Source organism: Orycteropus afer, unplaced genomic scaffold, assembly GCF_000298275.1.
Source record: "Orycteropus afer afer isolate SDZICR_OR568_19922 unplaced genomic scaffold, OryAfe1.0 scaffold00074, whole genome shotgun sequence".
Taxonomy (NCBI): domain Eukaryota; kingdom Metazoa; phylum Chordata; class Mammalia; order Tubulidentata; family Orycteropodidae; genus Orycteropus; species Orycteropus afer.
The window spans coordinates 7,361,254-7,383,611 of NW_006921661.1; the positions used below are offsets into that span (position 1 = coordinate 7,361,254).

Genomic DNA, 22,358 nt, shown 5'->3' on the forward strand with positions numbered 1-22,358 from the left:
TGACTTGATGGCACATAACAACAACAACAATTCTTTGAGAAGTGGATGGCCTCTTCCTTCTTCCTAGTCTGTCTCAGTCTGTAAGCTGTTGACACATGTGCACCATGTGCAACCCTACTGGGTTCGAGACACTGGTGACACAGCCTCAAGCCTCACAGCAACATGCCACCACAGAAGGACAAACTGACAGACAGATTTGTCTCCCTTAACTGTTCAAAACCTCTCCACCCTCCCCTTACATAGATCCCTGCCTCTTTCCCACCACTTGGGAGGGGCGTGGCCTGGGTCCCCCACCTTTCCTGGATCCCTGCCTCTGCTTCCTCTGTATAGCTGCTGTTTATGTTGTTGAAAAAAGGTATTTACACTGAATAAGTCGTTGGTCTTGCAAAATTCTATCATGCGATCTCCAGCGTCATTTCTATCACCAACGCCATATTTTCCATCTACCAGTGATTCTTCTTTGTTTCCAATTTTTGTATTCCAATCACCAGTGATAATCAAAGCATCCTGTTTGCATGTTTGGTCAATTTCAGACTGCAGCAGTTGGTAAAAATCTTCAATTCCCTCATCTTTTGCTTTGGTGGTCAGTGTGTAAATTTGAGTAATAGTAGTATTAACTGGTCTTCCTTGGAGGCGTATGGATATTATCCTATCACTGGCAGCATTGTACTTTAGGATAGCTCTGAAACATTCTTTGTGATCATGAATGCCACACCATTCCTGTTCAATTTGTCTTCCCTGGCATAGATATGGTTATCTGATTCAAAATGGCCAAAACCAGTCCATTGCAGCTCACTAGTGCCTAGAATATTGAACTTCATGTGTTCCATTTCATCGTTGACAACTTCCAATTTTCCTAGATTCATACTTCATACATTCCATGTTCTGATCATGAATGAATGGTTGCAGCTGTTTCTTCCCATTTTTGAGTCATGCCACATCAGCAAACAAAGGTCCCAAAAGTTTTACTCCATCCACATCATTAAGGTTGGCTCTACTCTGAGGAGGCAGCTCTTCCCCAGTTGTATTTTGAGTGCCTTTCAACCCGAGGGGCTCATCTTTCAGCATTGTATCAGGCAGTGTTTCAGAGATATTCATAAATTTTTCCAGTAATGTATCAGACAGTGTCTCACCGCTATTCATAAGGTTTTCACTGGCCAATTATCTGGGAAGTGGATGGCCCCTTCCTTCTTCTGAGTCTGTGTTAGTCTGGAAGCTCTGCTGAAAGCTATCCACCTGGTGACCCTGCTGATATCTGCAATACCAGTGGCATAGCCTCCAGCCTCACAGCAACACACAAGCCACCACAGTATGACAAACTGACAGATGAGTAGTGGAAAACTGGGTATCCACATGTAAAAGACTGAAGTTAGACCTCCTGCCTCACACCAAAGAATTAACTCAAAATGGGTCAAAGACCTACATGTAAGAGGTAAAACTATAAAACTCTTAGGAGAAAATGGTGTGTAAATATTTATAACTCTAGTTTAAGCAAAGCCTTCTTAGATATGACACTAAAAGCACATGCAAGAAAAGAAAAATAGGTATATTGGGGTTCATCAAAATTAAGACTTTTATACATCAAAGAACACTATTAAGTGAAAATACAACCCACAAAATGGGAGAAAATATATGCAAATCACATATCAGATAAATTTATCCTAAATATATGAAGAACTCTAAAAATGAAATAATAAAAAGACAAATAACCCAATTTAAAAATGGACAAAAAATCTAAATGGTCATTCCTACAAAGATATATAATGAACAATAAGCACATGAAAAGTCTCTTAACATAAACAGTCATCTAGGAAATGAAAATCAAAAACCGTAAGATACCACTTAACACTCGCTAGGATGGCTATACTTAAAATGACAGATAAGGTAATAAATAGCAAGTTTTACCTAGGATGTGGAGAAACTGGACTTTTATTGCTTGTGGGAATGTAAAATAGTGTAGCCACTGTGGAAAACAGACTGGCAGTTCCTTCAAATGATAAACATAATCCAGCAATTTCACTCATAGGTACATAGCCGAAAGAATTAAAAATAAGATATTCAAGCAAACACTTGTACAAAAATCTTCATAGCAGTGCTACTCACAATGGACAAAAGGTGTAAACCACCCAAATGCCCATCAAGTGATGAATGGATGATCAAAATGTGATATATTATGGAATGGAATATTATTCAGCCATAAAAAAGAATGACGTACATGTACTGATACAAGCACTACAATGTGGATAAGCCTTAAAAATGTTATGCTAAGAGAAAAAAGCCAGACACAAAAGGCCACAGACTGTAGGGATTCCATTTATATGAGATGGCCAGAATGGGCAATTCCATAGAGGCAGAAAGCAGATTAGTGGTGCCAGGCATTAGGGAAGAAAGGAATGGGAGTGGCTGCTAAAGGGTAAGGGTTTCTTTTTTGTGATGATGAACATGCTCTGGAATTAAATAGTGGTGAGAGTTGCACAACCTTGTGAATACAGGTAGTCCCTAACTTTTATGATGTATTCTAGTTTTGATAAACTTTGACCATGTTTTTTGTACATCTGAAAAACATCTATTCATTAGTAATATGTACTATATACAATGTGGTAGTGTGTAATTTCCTGATGTTATCATTCTTAGATGTTCACTTGTAGATGTTCAAAGACAAATAAGGATCAGATTTATAAAAGCAATAATAATGAAAACTAAAAAAATAAAAGCATTCAAGTTATGTCAGAACTGACTTAACAACGGAGTCCTCGGAATAGAACCCTGTCATAAGCTGGGGATTGCTTGTATATTAAAACCTACTTAATTGTACACTTTTAAAGGGTGAATTTTATGGTATGTAAACTGTATCTTAATTTAAAAAAAAATTTAATAAAAAAATAACCAAAACAATGGATTTGTTTCTTTTAATAACTCAATCTGTGACCTCAGATAAATACATTTTTTGTCCTTTATTTTCCCATCTGTGTGAAAAGCTCATTGAAGTCTTCCTAAGAGCCCTGATATCCATAATAAATTCAAGAATTTGCATGAAAGACAACCTAATCAGCTATGAATATACAGCTTGAGGGGGAAAAAATGCTGACATTAGAAGAAATTGAGAGAAGAGCTTTTATTTCACAAAGAATAAACCTTTTTCAACTTATAATAATTATACCAGCTATCATTCATCAAGAGCTTATGTACCAGGAATCATAAGTGCTTTTTGTGTACCATCTCATTCTCAGAGCACTGTAAAGTAAGCAGAAGTCAATTTCAACTCACAGCGACCCCTCCATGGGTTTCCAAGGCAGTATCCCTATGGAAGTAGATTGCCCAACCTTCCTTCTGAAGAGTGGCTTGTGGGTTTGAACAACCAGCCTTCTGGTTAGCAGTCAAACGCCTTTGGCACTATGCCACCAGAGGTCCCTTATCCTCATTTTAGAGATGAGAAATCAGACTATGAGAGGCTTAATGACTTGACTAAAGTAAATACTCAAACTGGGCTTCAAACTCAGATCTATATCCTTTCAAAGATCAATTTCCTGCTTCCATATCACTTCATTCTAGGCATAGCAAGGAAAACAATATTACTTCACTTCTAGGCATAGCAAGGAGAACAACAGACATAAAATATGAAATGTTATGTTCAATCTTATTTCTGCCACTTAATGATCTTGTGATCATAGGCAAGTCAATGAATATATGAGTCTCAGTTTTCTCATTTATTGGAAGAAGGATATCATGCTTGGTAAAGTGGAGGATCAACGAAAAAAGGGGAAGGCCCTTAATGACATGGATTGACAGAGTGGCTGCAACGATGGACTCAGGTATAGCAAGAATTGTGAGGCTGGCACAGGACTGGGCAGTGTTTCATTCTGCTATACATAAGGTAACTAGGAGTCGGAGATGAGTTGACAGCACCTAACAACAACAACAAAAGAATATATTAACCCTTGCCCTAGTTTAGGAGCCTGGGTGGTACAAGTTGTTTGCAACTGACTGCTAACCTAATGATTCAAACCCACCCAGTGGCTCTGTGGAAGAAAGGCCTGATGATCTGCTTACATGAATATTATGGTCAAGAAAACCCCATGAAGCAGTTCTATTCTGGGGTTGCCTTGAGTCATGGGCAGACTCCACAGCAAATAAAAACAGTAAGCCCTCGTTTACCTTACAGAATACAAAAAGGCACTGATATATGCACGTCAGTTATGGGACTATTGGAACATAAGACATAAAGCACTATAGAAAAGTAATACAGGTAGTCTCCAGCTTACATCATATTTGAGTTACGAGCAACCACACTTGCCATCATCTGATTTTCTTTTGTACATCTTATTATTAGTATTATGTACCATATATAATGTTGCAGCATGTAATTTAGTGCCCATTATCATTCCCATATGTTCACTTGTAGATGTTCAAAGATCAGATCTATAAGGAAATGGACAATAAAAGGCAGTAATAACAAAAACTAAAGAAAAAAGAGGTATTTGACTTCCATTAGAATCAACTTAACAATGAAATTGCCAGAATGGAATCCCGTTGTAAATTGGGCACTAACTGTACTATTGACTAAAAAGAAAGTGTCAAAAAATGAATGATTTTAATATTCTATAGTTTTTCTAAAGGTAATGAAATGTACTAAGCAGTCATTTTCAAACATATTCCTCTCAAGTGCCCCAGGGGTGCAAAGCAAGTACGGACCCAAGAAAAATCCCAAAACTATTTTTTGGCAACTTCTATAGGCATCTATCAAAGAATAATGTAACCAGAATTTCATTTTCTCATTTCAAGACAAAGTGGTGTACCAATAAGGAAACTGATTCTAGAGATAAAACCTAGACTGAATCTTGGCTCTGTGGCATACTAGCTGAGTGACCTTTAATCTTTTTGTCTGAATTTTCTTACCTGTAAATGCAAGGAAATATTCACCTCATAAGATTTTGGGTAGATTAAATAATATACATAACATACTACTATGAAGCCTAGCACATAGTACGGATACCCCCACTCTCCCCTGCAAAAAAAAAAAAAAAGCGTAACTGCTATTATCCAGCAATACTTTGAAATTAAGTAAATCCAATCTGGTAATGTGGATTATAAAAACTCAAGACAAATTTTATCTAAAATTACATAAATAAGTTTTAGTGAAATTGAAAGCAAGAGATAATGAAAAACAGTTGAAAGATTAAGTCATATGAGAGACTATCGAGAGAAAACACTAACTTGATAGAGACAGATGTGGAAATGGAAAAAAGGGGATGACACAAAAAAAGAAAGTGGAAGGAAAAATAAAGAGGCATGCTTTGAAATTGGTGGTAGTGACACTTCATAAATCAGGAATGACTGAGGAAAAAGACTGAATCCTAGAGTATTTTCAATGAAATAAGATAACTCAAATTAAGTATTTTCAGGATGTTGTTGTTGTTGTTGTTGTTGTTGTTATGTGCCTTCAAGTCAGCCCTGACTCATCGCGACCCCTCCTTGGGTTTCCGAGGCAGTATCACTACGGAAGTAGGATTGCCCAACCTTCCTTCCGAGGAGTGGTTGGTGGGTATGAACCGCCAGCCTTCTGGTTAGCAGTCAAGTGCCTTAGCCACTATGCTACCAGAGCTCCAGGATAACAAACATAAATCCAAACAAAATAGGTCTGAGTCAAGAGACCCAAGTCCTAGTCCTTAGTGGCCCTACCACTAAGTTCCTGCCTAAAAGCAGGAATAGTTAAGTCTCAGTTTTCTCTTGAACCAAGAGAAAGTATTTCCCCCGTCCTAGCTTACCTTGCTCTGGTAGCTTAGTCTCTAAGGCACTTGACTGCTAATCAGAAGGCTGAAGGTTCAAATCCACCAGCCAATCCTCGTAAGGAAGCTTAGGTAATCTATTGCTGTACTGATACCGCCTCGGAAACCTAAGGAGGGTCACTATGAGTCGGGTCCGACTCGACGGCACATAACAACAACAGCTTACCTCACAGAACAGAGAATTCTCTGGGTTTCAGTTTCCTCAACTATAAAATTAAGCAGTGAAATAAGATCACTTTTAAGCTCTTATCTAGCTTTATGATTCTAGAGAAGACAGTCCATTCCATCACTAAGGTTAAACTTAGGTGAGGTCTTGCCAATGTACCAAAAAGGAAGCAGAAAACAAAAATAAAGGAAAATAAACACTTAAGAACATAAAATTCGCCAATATATGTAAAACTATGCTCTTCTCTTCCCTATACTACCAAAAACCAGCATCTTCCTAAAGAAGTTTATTTTTCAGAATAAGTGGTTAAACTAAATCATCAAGTAAACAGCATCTATTTAAAGATAACAAGTCTCTGAAAAGGTTAGTTACTAACAAGTATAAAAAAAAACAAACTGAATCTACTGCCATCAAGTCAATTCCAACTCACCAGTGCGTTTCCCAGGCAGTAATTCTTTAAGGAAGTAGATTGCCCAGTCTTCTTTCCACAGAATGGCTGATGGGTTTGAACTGCCAACCTTCTGGTAAGCAGTCAAATGCCTTAGGCACTGTGCCCCCTAATCAGCAGATTTCTCCTTTATTTTCTCATGGTATTCTCCTCCACTAGTTCTTCAGACAGCTGGTTTTGACAAGGTAAGAAGCTGAGATCTAATTACACTTACCTCCTCGGAAGGAAGATGGGGCAATCTATTTCTGTAGTGATACTGCCTCGGAAACCCAAGGAGGGGTCATTAAGAGTCGGGTGGACTCGAGGCACATAACAACAACAACAAAGCAGAGTGCCTAAGGCACTTGACTGCTAACCAAAAGGCTTGTGGTTCAAACCCACTAGCCACTCCTCGCAAGGAAGGCTGGGCAATCTATTTCCGTAGTGATACCACCTGGGAAACCCAAGGAGGGGTCACTATGAGTTGAGTCCGACTCGACGGGCACATAACAACAACAAAGCACATATAGTTATTTTAAAAAATATCTTTATATATTTATACAGAGAGAATGCTGGTGTACTAAAAGATGAAATTTTAGTTTAAGAAAGGCAGCAACTAAGATACAGATCAACAGTAAGTGTTATACTAATTTTATACCCCAAGTTAATTTCTCAAATAATTTGTAATGGGACAATTTCCCTTAGATCTTGAACCAGTTCAAACAGATGCCCCTGCTGAGAAGCTGCATTTCCACTACAGATACATTGACTCAAAACCTACAGGTGATTTTGATAGATCCCCAGGTGATATATACATAACAATCACCTGGAGAATCTTATTAAAATGTAGATTCTGATTCAGTATATCTGGGGTGGAAATGCAAATTCTCAGTTGGGAGCTGAACCTGAAAGAAGTGGTTCAAAGCCCTGGTTTCCAGATTCTCTTTATTCATGTTACAGTACCACCTTTCTTTCCTCTAATGACAAAACAATCTTCATTTTATCTTTTATATAGCCTTCTACCACACCTCTTTCTATTATGAACTCATCAGTCTATCTCCTGTCAAAGTTTTCTCATTTCTTCCACCACTTTAATTCTTAGTTTCCAACATTGATTTCTCCAACCATTCCCACCTCCTCCTCTCTATCCTACTGTTTTAATTTACAGGATTCTTCTTTTCCTTCATTCCTAGGACCTAATTCCACAGTACTGCATCTCTCATTCTCATTTCATTTCATTTTAGATCAATTTCTGTGTACTATTATTATTTCTTCAGAACCTAAGGTGTTTTTTTCATTAGTCCTCATTTCCAGAATATCAACCAACTCATCTCTGGAGTCCTAAACACACATTCTGGACTACTTCATACCTAAGTATCCTTCCTATTACTTTTCTACCATCACTAGTCCCCAGAATTCTGATACTACAAATACCCCTCAATCCCAATTGCTTATTCAACTCCCTTTGCTTTCCAGCATAATGCCTCTTCTTTCTAGCTATCACCAACCATCACTTCAACTCATACACTAGCTTACCTTGCTCTGGGGTAGCGCAGTGCCTAAGGCGCTTGACTACTAACCAGAAGGCAGAAGGCTGGCGGTTCAAACCCACCAGCCACTCCTTGGAAAGAAGATGGAGCAATCTACTTCCGTAGTGATACTGCCTCAGAAACCCAATGAGGGGTCACTATGAGTCGGGTCCGACTCGACGGCCCATAACAACAAGTATCCCCAAACCTGGCACAAACCATTCAATGACCTAAAATTACAAAATTTCTCTCTTCAACACAGCTCCACCCTTTCCAGAAAATTGTTTTCTCCAAACATTTTAAGTGGCTACTCTGAATGCTTCACAACGTCTCTGAGTCTTCTAAGGCCAGTATATAGTTTCCCTCAAAGCAACTTAGCCAGCAAAAACCAACTATCTAAATCTTTTTCTTAAAGCTTCCCAGACCTCACCTCTGCAGCACTTCCATTCACTAAATTCTATTCTTAGTCATTTCTCAATCCCTAGGGCCCATGGTCACTCTCTAAGGTCCTCAGACCTTTCTGTCATCACTCCTCCCCTTATTCCTCTCATCTTCTCAGAACATTCCTATTACCCTTAACAATCATCCTAACTAACTTCATCTTTCCTTAGGCCTATTCTCCAAGCTTTCTCAGTTCACTCTTAAGAGACCTAATCTCTAGTTACCCTTCACTCCCTGAATCTGTCTCTTATACCTCTGGGAATTGTGTCTAGAACCTTCTGCTCCTGAGTCTCCACTTTCTTTTCCCAACCTCCTCAGGTGCTCCCTACTCCCCTCGGCTTTCTAAGATAAAGTTCTCACGGCCTTCATACTATTCCCAAACCTTTCCCTAGTTGTTCCCTCAATTCCCTTCAACTTTTCTCTCAGTCATTCTGTATTTCCTTCAACACTCCCAGGCAGATTTTCCCCCACCTTTGTCACGGCTCAACTCCCTTTCTTCAAACCACTTTCATTCCTTCCTCTGAAGGTATCTCTCACATCCCTTAAATTATCCTCTCAGATTCCCTAATCTTTCCCTCATTCCCCTTCCCGTCAACATCGCTATTCCTCTAAATTTCCGTCAAGCCACTCTCTGATTATGTCCTCCAATATCCATTGCTCTGGCGACTCCCTTAGTCCCCCAGATCTGCCTTCTACTTCATCCAAATCTCCCTCAGGCCGCTACCAGCATTTTCTCCTATCCTTAGTCTCTCCTCCCGTGCCACTCTAACAGCCCAGAAACGCCATTCGCCAATGGCCGGGGCCTGGCCTCTAGGGAGAAGGGGTATGGGTCACGTACCCCATTCGCATCTTTGCTCCGCTCTGACTGCCCCCGCTGCCGGGCAGAGGAGGGCGAGAGGGCAGGCGGCCGAGGTGCATGCTCTTCTCGAGGGCCGACATGAAAGCGAGGCCGCACGTAGCCAAACAGCAGCCGAACCTTCTTCCCACGCTAAGTGTGGCCCAACCGGTCACAGATCGCTCCCCTAGCGACGCCCTGTTGCCTTTAGACAACCCCCAGCTACCGGCAGCACCGCCTACCGCCCACCGGCTCCGCAAACTCCACCCCCTCTCTTCAGCGCCTCCACCGGAAGTGCGCAACAGCACTTCCACAAAGGAGGCTGGGTAACGGAGTCTGAGGACTGCTCGAACCCCAAGTGGAGAACTCGACGACCCTGCCGAAAAGAGGAGCGCTCCAGAAGGCAATGCACACTGGGCAATGGAGTCCTCTAAGGGCCTAGATCTTCACGCTTGCGCAGCGGGAGGTGACCGCCTCCTAGCCATCAGAGGTAGCGTAGCAAAGCATCCTGGGTATTGTAGTCTATTAGAGAGAAAGTGTCTTGGCGCCTTCCTTTCTCACTGCTTCCTAGAGACTGTTAGAGTCCCTTCTTCCTTCCTCCCAAGCTGCCCAGCGGCGCCAGTTGCCGGGGAACACTGGCGCCGTGGGAAGGGATGGCGGGAGGATAAGACGTCGGTGCCGGGTTCGGATCTAAGTTGGTGGAAAAGAGCTCGGGCTCGGCATGAAACAACGAAAAGGCCAGGGACCTGGGGCTTGCCGTGGCCGCAAGAAGAGAGGTAACCTGAGCGACCAAAGGCTAAGGAGAGCATAACTGGACAGGGTTTGGGCAAGCAGCAGGGTGTAAAACAAAGAAGGGACGGAAAAGGGAGAATAACCAAGGAGTCAAAAAGTTAAAAGGACCTCCAGAGAATGAGAAGTAAATAGGCATTGGGTGAGGAGGCAAAAAACGGGAACCAGTGGGCTGGTGAGAGCTCAAAGAGTACAAGTAGGAAATGCCTAGGGGAGGGAAACAGAAAATTCTAGGAGTGTCTTTAATAACAAAATGAAACGTGTGTGTGAGAGAGTGTGTGTGTCGCTGTGGTGGCGCAGTGCTTAAAGCATCTGGCTGTTAACTAAAAGGTCAGCTGTTCGAAACAACCAGTCACTCCGTGGGAGAAGGATGAGGCGGTCTGCTTCCGTAAAAATTTACAGCCCTTATCACTGTCAGCCACTTGAAAGCGGATCAGAATAGGAGATCCTGGATAGAGTTGGAGAAAAATGTGGAACAAAACTCAAAGACCAGGCTGACTGGTCTGATGGAGACTGGTGAAGTCCACTAGACTACTGCACCTAGTCACCCTTCCGGCCTGGAATTGAACTCATTCCTGTGGCTTCCAGGCCAACAATAGATAGTCCTACAAAGTGAACAATTATCACAGGTAGGTACACTCCTTAGAACAAGCAACCATGGGCGATCAGAAGAGCAGTATTTGCACAGGGAGGTAGCTCAGAGAGCACAAATGCATAGGAAAGAAGGACACAGGAAAAAGGTAAGCACAGGGAGAAAGTGGGAGGAGAGTTGTTACATTATAGAGATTGCAATCAGTGTTATAAGACAAAATGTGTGTGGACTGGTGAATGAAAAATGAATTTGTTCTGTAAACTTTCACCCAAATCTCTTTCTATCTATCAGGGGGCCCGAGGAAACATAATTTGGAGATAAGAGTATGTTAGTGCACAAGGATGGTTTATACGTTATTGAATTCCCCAAGGACTAGCACAAAGCAGGACTCAATAAACATTAGTTGAATGAATGAAACCTATTAGTGGGAGTCCTGGAAAGGAGAGGGAGAAAAGAGTGGGGAGTGGGTAACAAATTGAAAAAAATAGAGTTGCTATGAGTCAGATTAGGAGCTCTGGTGGCATAGTGCCTAAGGCATTTGACTGCTACCCAGAAGGCTGCCAGTTCAAACTCACCAGCCGCTCCTCAAAAGGAGAGGTACTGCTTCAGAAACCCAGGGAGGGGTTGCTATGAGTCAGAATCGACTTGACGGCAGTGAGTTTGGTTTTTCTGGTTATGAGTCAGATTATACTTGACACCAACGGGAGTAGTGAAAAGGTATGATGGGGTGGAGTGGGAGTGAAGGCAGGATCTTCTGAAGGACATGAGGTGGGTTAGGCCGGGAGGGTTAGAGGGCAAGTGACTGAGGTTAGGACCCTCATGGAGAAACAGGCTGGCCAAAGGGGAAAGCTATAGTGAAAAAACAATCACCCTAAGAACCCAGGGTAGATCAGAAAACTGGAAATTGGATCTCTACAGGGCTGCTTCCAAGAAAAAAAGAAAATGAGATGACTTTCTTTTTTCATATTATGGACACTTTTGAAGCACCTTGTTGATGCAAATAGTTAGGCACTCAACTACTAGCTGAAAGGTTGGTGGTTCCAGCCCACCGAGAGGTACCTCAGAAGAGACATCTGGTGATCTGCTTTCAAAGGTCACAGCCTTAAAAACCTGATGGAGCAGCTCTGCTCAGCACACATGAGATCACTGTAAATCAGAATCGACTTGACAGCAACTAATGACAGTGAAGAAAGAATGTTAGGAATAGTACTTTAAAGCCATTGGGTTGAAGGCTGAAGCTACTATCTGAGAAGTGAGAAAGAATCTATCCAAGGTGCTTAAAGGTAACTAAGGCAGTTCTGAAGCAGTGCTTTTCCTGCCAGATGTGATCTGGGGATCAATGCTATGTTTCCTTTGCAAATCAGTCAAGCATTTCAATGCTACAAGAAAAAATGAAAGTAGAAATAACAAGTATCATACAGAAAATAGTGTCCTTCTTCTTATAACAAATGCATATGCAATAATGCACATATAACACCTGTGTATAATTTTTTATATTAAAGATAATTTACCATGGAGATTATGGTGGGGCTTTTTCCGTTTCTAAAGGGCAGAAAAAGGTATTTGCTTTAGAAGTCCAAAGAATTACTTGCGTAGATTCCTGATCTGATAGATTCTGGTTTAAGTGTATTTTCTTCTTGTGAAGCATGACCATTCTAAAAGTGGAAAGTCAGAGGAATAAGATAGTGAAATGGTACTGTGAATGGAAGACAATCAAGGTCATTAAAGGAAAGCTTTATAGAAAGTCATGATTAATTGCCTCATTTTGATTTGTTATCTTTCTGAAAGCCAATAAATATTATGAATCCAGCAATGTACTAAAAGGTAGTGACAGAATCTAAAGACGGTGGTCTCTGCCTTCATTGACATTATGATCTTGGTGGGAGAGACAAGACCCAGTTTAAGATGGTTTTTATTGAAATGTTGAATTGTGTGGTATGGACTAAATTGTTTGGGAGTTTAGTAAAGGGATTTGCTGCTGCTTTGTGTTTAGTTGATGGTTTTTAAAATAAGTGAGTAAGTTAGGTAAAGATAACACATATCTTAAAAACCATGTATGTTGCCATAATGAAAACATGGGTAATTGGCAGAAAAATTTCAACTACTTCTGAGATTTTAAAAGCTTGTATCATTATGTTTGTATTTTTTAGATAGCAGCTGTCAATTAAAGAGGAGTTTCTATTAGTATGTCTTTAGTATGTCCTTTTTAAAAAAATGTGATTTGGGTAAAAGTTTACAGAGTAAATTGGTTTTCCATTCAATGATTCATACACATTTTGTTCCTGTGACATTCTTTGCAAACCCCGGAATGTAATAGCACTCTTCACAGTTCTCCCTGTGTTTAACATTTCCTTTTGTCCTGTTCCTATCCTTTCCTGCCTTCTTAGTTTTACCTCTGGGCAAATGCTGCCATTTTGATCTCATATGGTTGATTGTTCTAATGAATGTGTATCTGTCTGGTATTACTGTTCACCTTATAGGCTTGTTTATTGTTTGGCTGATAGTTGAGCCACGGGGATTTCAGTTCCAGGCTTGAAGGGTTGTATTAGTATGTCTTAAGTTGATATGAAGGAGCACTGGTGGCATAGTGGATAAGGTATTTGGCTGCTAACCAGAAGGTCAGCAGTTCAAGGCCACCAGCTGCTTCACAGGAGGAATGTGAGGCAATCTACTTCAGTAAAGATTTACAGCCTTTGAAAGCCAGTGGGGGTCTCTGTGAGTCAGAATCGACTCGATGGCAGTGAATTTGATTTGGTTTGAAGTTAGTGTGTTCCTTATTTAGAATAACCTGACTCAAAACCTACACATTAAATGGTTATCAGGGTAGTTGCAGTCCCTGAGTGGTTCAAATGGTTATGTGCTAGACTACTGTGGTTATGTGTTAAACCACCCAGAGACACCTTGGAAGTATAAGGCCTGGCTTCCAAGAAGTTATAGCCTTGAAAACCCTATGAAACAGTTCTTCCCTATAGACCTGGTTGCCATGAGTTGCAATCAGCTTGAGAGCAACTAGCTCCCGCAACAACAATCAGGGTGGCTTAAAGAACCACGTAGGTTATTTCATAGCCTGGTTTGCTAGTTACTTGTCTTGCTGGTGTAGTGGGTAAAGGCATCTGACTGTTAACCAGAAGGTCAGCAGTTCAAACCCACCACCTGCTCCATGGAAGGAAGATGGGGTGATCTACTTCCATAAAGAAATTACAGCCTCGGAAACCCATTGGGAGTCACTATGAGTCAGAATTGACTTGATGGCAGTGAGGTGTTTTTTTTTTGTCATGTATTGGAATAGGTAGGATAAGCCTCTCTATGGAAACAAAAGTGTCATTGTTTGTTTTTCATTCATTTTTTTGGTATTTAATTTAAATTTTGACTCCGTGTTCTTGGATTATTCCACAGGTTTGAGTGACATTTCTCCATCTACAAGTCTACCACCTCTGGTTGAAGGCCAGCTACGCTGCTTTCTAAAACTTACTATTAATAAAATCATATGGAAGATTGCAAAGCCTCCCACTTGTGTACTTGTCCGAGTGAGATGGTGGGGAGAAACATCAGATGGAACCCTCTTTTGTCCCAAGGATGCTGTGCAGACTGAGCCTAAAGCTGTGAGAACAACCACACGTTATGCTATTCGCTGTGGTCCAAAGCAGTTTACCTCTTATCTAACAGGTAAGTTTTTTATCTTATTATCTGTAGGTCTAATAAGCATATGGTTATATTGTTAGCAGTAAGTGTTACTGTGCACCTCATATGTGCTGGGCATTGCTAATTGTTGAAGAGTCAAAGAGATTTTATAATAACCACCATTTATTGAGTATATGCCATGTGCTAGCAGTATTTATATATTATTTCTAATCTTTACAGTAACCCTGCAAGAGAGAGATTTTCTCTATTTTATAGACAATGAAATGGAGTTTCAGAGAGATTAAATGAATACTCTCTAAGTCACATAGTTGACAAATACCAGAACTAGCACTTGAGACACCAAAAATGATGCTCTTTTCAGTACACCATGCTTCTTCAGGTATTAAACATTGTCTCTGCTTTTGGTTTACACTATGCCTAAAGGGAGAGGATGCAGATATAAAATTTACTGATCATACAGGATAATCGACTGCTGTTGAGTTGATTCCTACTCATAGCAACCCTTTAGGACGGAGTAGAACTGCCCTATGAGGTTTCCAAGGCTATAAATCTTTACGGAAACAGAGTGCCTCATTCTACTGTGGAATGGCTGATGGATTTGACTTATCAACTTTTTTGTTAACAGCCCAGTGCTTTAACCACAGCACCACTAGAGCTGCTTCTTTTTACTCTAGTATTAGACTATTTATAAAATAAGTACTTTCTCAACTTTGGTAAGGAAACATTCAGAAGTCATACTGTCCTGGAATGAACTCAGATTCCATGAAAATAAATTTCTTCTACTGTGAATTATGGCTATAAAGGCATTAGATCTAAATGACTAATTAAAGAACACCATTTGTTGTTGTTGCTGTTGTTGGTAGGTGCTGTCGAGTTGGTTCTGACTCATAGCAAACCTGTGTACAACAGAACGAGACACTGTCCTTTGCCATCGTTGCAATCATTTGAGCCTGTTGCAGCCGCTGAGTCAGTCTGTCTCATTGAGGGTCTGCCTCTTTTTCACCAACCCTCTATTTAACAAGAGTGATGTCTTTCTCCAGGACTGTTGCCTTCTGATAACATGTCCAAAGTACATGAGACAAAGTCTCACCATCCTCGCTTCTAATGAACATTCTAGCTGTACTTCTTCCAAGACAAATTTGTTCATTCTTCTAACATTCCATATTGTTGTTATGTGCAGTTGAGTCAGACCTGACTCATAGCGACCCCTCCTTGGGTTTCCAAGGCGATATCACCACGGAAGTAGATTGCCCAACCTTCCTTCTGAGGAAATGCATATGAGGTGATTGAAAATATTGTAGCTCAGGTCAGGCACACTTAGTCCTCAAAGTGACATCTTTGCTTTAGACACTTTGAAGAGGTCTTCTGCAGTAGATTTGTCCATTATAAAAAGCCATTTGAGTTCTTGACTGCTGGTTCCATGGGTGCTGGTTGTGGATCCAAGTAAAATGATGTCCTTGATAACTTCAGTATTTTCTCATTTTATCATGATGTTGCTTATTGGTCCAGTTGTGAGAATTTTTGTTTTCTTTATGTTTAAATGTAATCTTTACTATATAGGCTGTAGTCTTTGATGTCCATGAGTCTCTTCCTCAAGTCCTCTTCACTTTCAGCGAGCAATGTTGTGTGTGTCATCTGCATATCACAGGTAGTTAATGAGTCTTCCTCCAATCCTCCATTCTTTATATAGTCTAGCTTCTTGGATTATTTGCTCATCATGCAGATTGACTAAGTATGGTGAAAAAATATAACCCTGATGCACACCTTTCCTGATTTTAAGCCATGGGATATCTCCCTTGTTCTGTTTGGATGACTGCCTCTTAGTCTATGTACAGGTTCTGAGTGAGAACAATTAACTATTCTAAAATTCCCATTCTTTGCAATGTTATCCATAATTTGTTATGATCCACACAGTTGAATGCCTTTGTGTAGTCAATTAAAAACAGGTAAACATCTTTCTGGTATTAGCTGCTTTCAGTCAAGATCCATCTGATACCAGCATTAAGGAGCTTATTTCCACTCTGCCTAGTTCCAGTGACCCTGACAACCAGGAGAATCTGATTTCAGTTCCCCAGATATAACCAAAGAGTAAGCAATTAGATACCCCTGGAAGGCAGAGACCAACTCTTATGAAAGTGCAAGAGCCCCCTTTCTCCAAAACTGGGAATGGTGAAAATGAAAGAACTGAGATTTGTTGCTTTCATATTTAAAAAACCAAAGCCTAAGTTCTTTGCATATTTAACAGTACTCTTTTAAAAATGTATTTTCTATACTTGTTATGCTAAATATTTTTATTCAGTGTAATCTTTTTCCTTTGATGTGAGATATTTGTCTTTGTTCTCTAAAACTTTATTGTTCTTTTGACCTTAGGTTCACTCTCCCCATACCTATATGAGTATGATAAGTGCCTGGTATTTATTTGAAAATAAAAGTAACTTTTTAAAAAATAAAATTTTCTAATGGGCACTCCTCTTTTGACTTTGAAAAAAAAGAATAAATGAAAAATATCTGAGTAAGTTGTGCTTTTTTCTGATTAGACATGGCTGTGCTGGTGCTGGAAGTAATCACCAAACTTGACCATCTTCCAATTGGTAAAGTTCAGATCAGTGGACTAGCCCAGCTTTCTCCAACCAATCAAATCAATGGATTTTTTACCATTGTCTCACCAACATCTAAGAAACTTGGAGAACTCCAGGTAAAAAGATTTTAATTCTTTGCTCCATTGAATAAAACTTTTTGAGCAGAAATCATTGAGTCCGTTTGTAGAATGGATGTACACATGACCCCTATATACCATGCTGATTCCCACTTGATGCCTTTGTTAATGCATTTATTCAGAAGCTATAACCTACCTTTGTTACCCACTTACCAAAATTCCCTTAGTGCTTATTTATCTAAATTCTCTCAAATTTCAGTCCTTTTCACCTCCTACTACACTCATTCTTCTCTGCATTCTTTATTAAATTTGCAGTGCTATGAATTACGTAATCATTGTTTTAATTATAATTCTGCATCTCCTCCAAAATTACATACTGGTTGTCTCCCTTTAATTAGTCTATTGATTGAGAGACAGGACTTTGGTTTCTCCTTTCTTTGTTTTTCCCATAGCTCTTAACATAATGCCAAGCAATAAATCCTTGTTTGACTCATGCAAGTGGTATCTTTGATGTATCCATTCATTGATTCGACTTACATATTTTGATAAGCTGTTATGTGCCATTAATTTAGGATACAGAGATAAAAGAGATGGTCTTTATATTTAGTTTTTCTACAGTCATATAGGAGGAAATAGAAAAGTAACTGGTAGAACACAGTATAATACATAGTATGATCTAGGTATGCACAGGATTCTTCAACAAGAGCTTCTTAAAGAATTCTTAATAATCAAATCCCTTAGAAATTTGGAGGGGGAGCAAATACATTGTCTCATTTATTCTACATTTCACACAAAAAACCAAACAGGTATGTAAGAAAATAGTGCAACTGATAGAGCTGGAGGAACCCCTGAAACTGTGGTCCCTAGCTGCCCTTTAGGACTGAAAGTGAACCCACCAAACAAGACAGGCATGTGAGCTGAACATTTACATTACATAGATACACTCCTTGGAGAGATCAATCATGGGAGAATAGAAGGGCTGTGTATGCACAGGGAAACAGCTTGGGGGGCAGGAGTGCATGGGAGGGAAGGACACAGGGAAGAGGTGGCTATGGGGAGAAAGTGGGAGGAAAGTTGTTGCATTATGGGAGATTACAGTCAATGTCATGAGACAAAGTATATGTAAACTGTGTGAAAAATGAATTTGCTCTGTAAATTTCTACCCAAATCACAATAAATTTTTTTAAAAAGTATTTTAAACAATAAAAGAAAGAAAATAATCACAAAAAAAAGGTAAGAACTATAGAAAAGTAGGACAGATTATTTCTTTCCAAATAAATTTCCTAAGGTTATAATCATCAAAAATGAGTAAATAGTCACATATGGTTTCTTGCAAATGCACTTGGAGATAAGTAATCAAATTGATACCTTCGGCTGTGATTTCTATTTAACTGGCCCTATGTTTATTAGGCAGTCTCTGCTAGTGATCTGAGGCAGGGATTTCTCTTTGGAAAACATGAACCAGGAGGCTTCTTTTAACTCAAGCTCAAAATATTTCTTTAAACCCATACCCAGCACTAAGCTGCCTAATATCCATGCAAATCCAATGTCAACAGTGTTATCAAAAAGCAAAAACCACCCCCCAAAATTGCTTTGAGATAATCTTTAAACCTTAAACCAAAAATATCCCCTGAAGTCTTCTGAAAACCAAACGATAGTTTAACTTAACTAGTGAAAAATGTCTGCCTTCAGCATTATGCTCTTTTAACTTAATCCTCCTAGCAATAATCCTAGCAAAATACTATGATCTTCTGGGTCAAGTTCTATGTTTGTTTTCATTTCTTTGTCACAGGCAGCTAGCACAGAGCCTAGCACAGAGGTGGCATCAGTCGGTATTTGTTTAATTGACCAGAGGAGTTAGGCCAGACTGCTTTGTTTTGTTTGGAAGATGGGTGTGGCTGGTGGCTGGACTTTCTCCAACCCTTTCTTCAAGGGTTTGTTGTAGTGTAGACCTTTGAGTTGTTTTGTTACTCACACCTGCTTAGGAAAGAGCAAATGCCTGTCTTCAGTCAGCAGGTTGTTGTTAAGACCAGGGATGCAGCTTTTATAACCAGTGCTTTCTTTGTTTCTGGAACACCAATAGTAGTCATTTGGCAAGTGATGAATGGTAAGGGAACACTTTCTGACATGCACATTTGGGCAGCCACGATTTTATGTGATGCTATTACAGTCATCACTGCACAGAGTATTTATTCCCCTGCATTCCCATCATTTGTCTTTATAGAAAAATCTTGATGATTAATAGATTTAAAGGACTTTATATTACCTGGTTCATGAACAGAATACTCTTAAGAGCCAGGTGTATTTATTGAATCCATGTCTTGGCAGTTTCTCTGCATAAATTATTCATTGACCTTCCCAGAGACATCTTATAGTATCTAATTGCAGTCTTTCATTTTTGTGTTAGGCCATTCATCATAATTTGCCTCTTGCCTGCTTAAAGAATTCCTATGTCATTGAAACTGAAGTTTGAACATTGGTGTTCTTTTTTTTTGGAGTATAGTTTCCAATTTCTTCTCCAAGATTTTCTTTAGGCTCTTTATTTATTTATTTATAGCTTTATTAGGCTTTTCTCTTGTCGAAGGACTAGAGAACCATTTAATGGAGAACCTGAGCTCTCAGGAATGACATGATCGAAAATACTTCAAGTGATTACTGTTTCATCTTAGTGTTCCTCCCTTTTTCCCTTCTCCCCTCCCCAAAGTCCTAGCATAGAACTAGGGCTTTACTTTTCCTGGGCAACTAACAGTAAGAATGAAGAAAGTGTTGTCTCATTCTTTTATATGTAAGTCATCTACTATGTGCAAATCAAGTACTATGCTAATTAGTCCACAGGAAAATTATTTAAGACAGTCCATGCCTTCAAGGAATTTATAACCCAATTGGGATGATAAATAAACTAAAATTTACAAATACTTACCTCCTCTAGACGTCTACTTTTTTTTTTTTTTTAATCTGCCAATTAGGATAATACACTTTCCTGACAGTTTTATTATCACATGAGCTTCTCTTTGTGAGGAACTTAACACAGTGCCTGGCCTGTAGTAAAATGTTTAATAAATGGTGTTGGCTGGATTGATGGATAGATACAGAGCTTGCAGAAACATTCAGAAGGGACTGGACATGACTTCTGTACATGAACATAATAAAGATATTTTCACTAAAGAAGTAGTGTTGGAGGAAATTGCACATACAAAGGCATAAAGGAATGAAATATGTGCATTTAGAGAACTCTGAATAATTGGTATATCTATGACAAAGGAGTGAAAGAGGGTAGCACAGTGAGAGATGAAGCACCTGAGGTAGGCAGGAATTCTAACATAATCCAAGGAATGGGAATATTAAGCAATTGTTGTTGTTATGTGCCGTTGAGTCGGATCCCACTCATAGCGACCCTTCCTTGGGTTTCCCAGGCGGTATCACTATAGATAAGCAGGGGAGTCTTAAGATAAATTAATCAGTGCTGAAGAAAATTACTGATGTATTAATCTCTCTTTCAGGTCTCACTTGCCCTGGAGCCTTTGTCAGAAACTTATGACAGCTACAATCCTCTTCCTACTACTGATAAGACAGAAAACAGGCTTTTATCTGAACAGGGATTCAGAGACACCATTGATCCCGGCAGTACCCAGTTTCTGGTTCCATCCAGGTCTCACAGAATTCCTGTCACCAAAATTGATGGAAAAGAGTTAGCAACCAACAGTAGTAGGTCACCCACTCCAAGGTAATGAGCATACCCAGTAATAGCGAATTTATCAGCTAACTCTCATTGTACTCATAGTTTCTGCCTTTCCTTTGTGGTTGAGTAAAAGACTAAAGGGAGAGAGTCATTCATTCAACAAATAACTAATAAGTACCCACTCTGTTGGCACAGTGCCTAAGGCATTTGACTGCTAACCAGAAGGCTGGTGATTCAAACCCACCAGCCACTTCTTGGAAGGAAGATTGGGCAATCTGCTTCCTTAAAGATACTGCCTGGAAACCAAAGGAGGGGTCGCTGTGAGTTGTAACCAACTTCACAGCAGTGAGTTTGGTTTTGCTGTTGGTTTTGGTTTTGGTTTATGTTCCTGGTTGGGAGCTCTGGTGGTATAGTGCCTAAGGCATTTGACTGCTAACCAGAAGGCTGGCGGTTCAAACCCACTAGCCACTCCTTGGAAGGAAGATTGGACAATCTACTTCCGTAGTGATAACACCTTGGAAAGCCAAGGAGGGGTTGCTATGAGTCGAATTGACTCGACGGCAGTGAGTTTGGTTTTTTATATGATATATAGATGCCATGATAGATGCCTATGAGAAAAAGGAAGTATTTTGTGAATAGAATGGAGTAAGAGCAACAGATTTTTGTTTAAGTATTTACTATACATTTACTTTGTGTCAGATTCTGTGCTGAACTCTTTGTTTCATTGTCTCACTTAAGCCACAACCATGGGTAAAACATCTTACTTCCTTCATTTGGGAGATGAGAAACACATTTACAATCACATAGCAAATAAGTCACCTCTTTCAGAGTCCACACTACACTGCTGTAAACCACTTTCTGACAAAGTAGGATGTTAGCATAATAGATAATGTACTTTTCAAGTTCTCTTTTTTTAAAAAAAAACAGGGGAAAAGACCACTTGTACTTTGCAGAGAAGTCTGATACAATAAAGGACTCTTTCTTTGGACTACAGCACAAGCTTAATTCAGGACAGAGTTTAGAGTCTGTAGCTCTGAAAGGTGAAGCTCCACAGAAACAGATGTCTCTTCTCAACGGTTCTGAATTCCAGCCTCAAACTAGGACAGTTGCCAAGAGTCACAGTGACTCATGCATTCTTTCTTCAGACAACCCTCCTACCAAGGACCTTCTTTCAGGTAAATATATAGATAGATACATACATACATATATTTTTGAGCTGGGACTAAGCTATATTTTTTGGGATTACTCTACTTATTAGCCAGCCTATAAAGAGAACCAAGACTTCTTTTGAACTATATATAGTCAAATAAAAGTGAGCAATCTAGTTACAGTCCAGAATCTCTCACCATTTAAAGGTAACCCTATTAAACCACTAAAGTAACTACTAAATAATTACTGGGTACTTAAAATTGTAGGTTTGGAGAAGGAACTGTTTAAAAGAAACTCAGGGGAAGGAGAGTCTTTATCATAGAAAAATAAAAGTACTTATTTTTTCCCAAATATTTCAAGGCAGTTGAGGTTTCTGTCTTATCATGATCATTTATGTGTACCTAGTACCAAATCCATTTTACTTTCTGAAAACTGTTGGTTTCAGTGGGAACATTCAGTACATACCCAGTGGTGATCGTAAACCTACAAATTAAATACAACTCTGACCAGACCTCTGTTAGACAAATAAGAGTCAGATTACCCTTGAAGGGGCTTAGACTGAAATTAAAAGCAAAGAGGAACAGAATTAGACTACCCTTGTTAAGGACTAGTATAATAAAAGTGGCTGAGGTACCTATACTACTATGACTGTATTTCTGACATGTAT

The 22,358-nt window shown here is 39.6% G+C and overlaps 2 protein-coding genes across 2 annotated transcripts in view; one reads left to right on the forward strand and one right to left on the reverse strand.

Annotated features, from left to right (window-relative positions):
* Window positions 1-9,288, reverse strand: part of PPME1 (protein phosphatase methylesterase 1) — an 84,276-nt gene extending 74,988 nt beyond the window's left edge. Inside the window, exon 1 of the mRNA XM_007940947.1 lies at window positions 9,188-9,288. Coding sequence (XP_007939138.1) covers window positions 9,188-9,288 — 101 coding nt within the window. The remainder of the gene's footprint in view (window positions 1-9,187) is intronic.
* Window positions 9,289-9,905: 617 nt separating this feature from the next.
* C2CD3 (C2 domain containing 3 centriole elongation regulator) overlaps window positions 9,906-22,358 on the forward strand; it is a 148,168-nt gene continuing 135,715 nt past the window's right edge. The window contains exons 1-5 of the mRNA XM_007940948.1: window positions 9,906-9,960; window positions 13,962-14,231; window positions 16,745-16,902; window positions 20,364-20,587; window positions 21,470-21,717. Coding sequence (XP_007939139.1) covers window positions 9,906-9,960; window positions 13,962-14,231; window positions 16,745-16,902; window positions 20,364-20,587; window positions 21,470-21,717 — 955 coding nt within the window. The remainder of the gene's footprint in view (window positions 9,961-13,961; window positions 14,232-16,744; window positions 16,903-20,363; window positions 20,588-21,469; window positions 21,718-22,358) is intronic.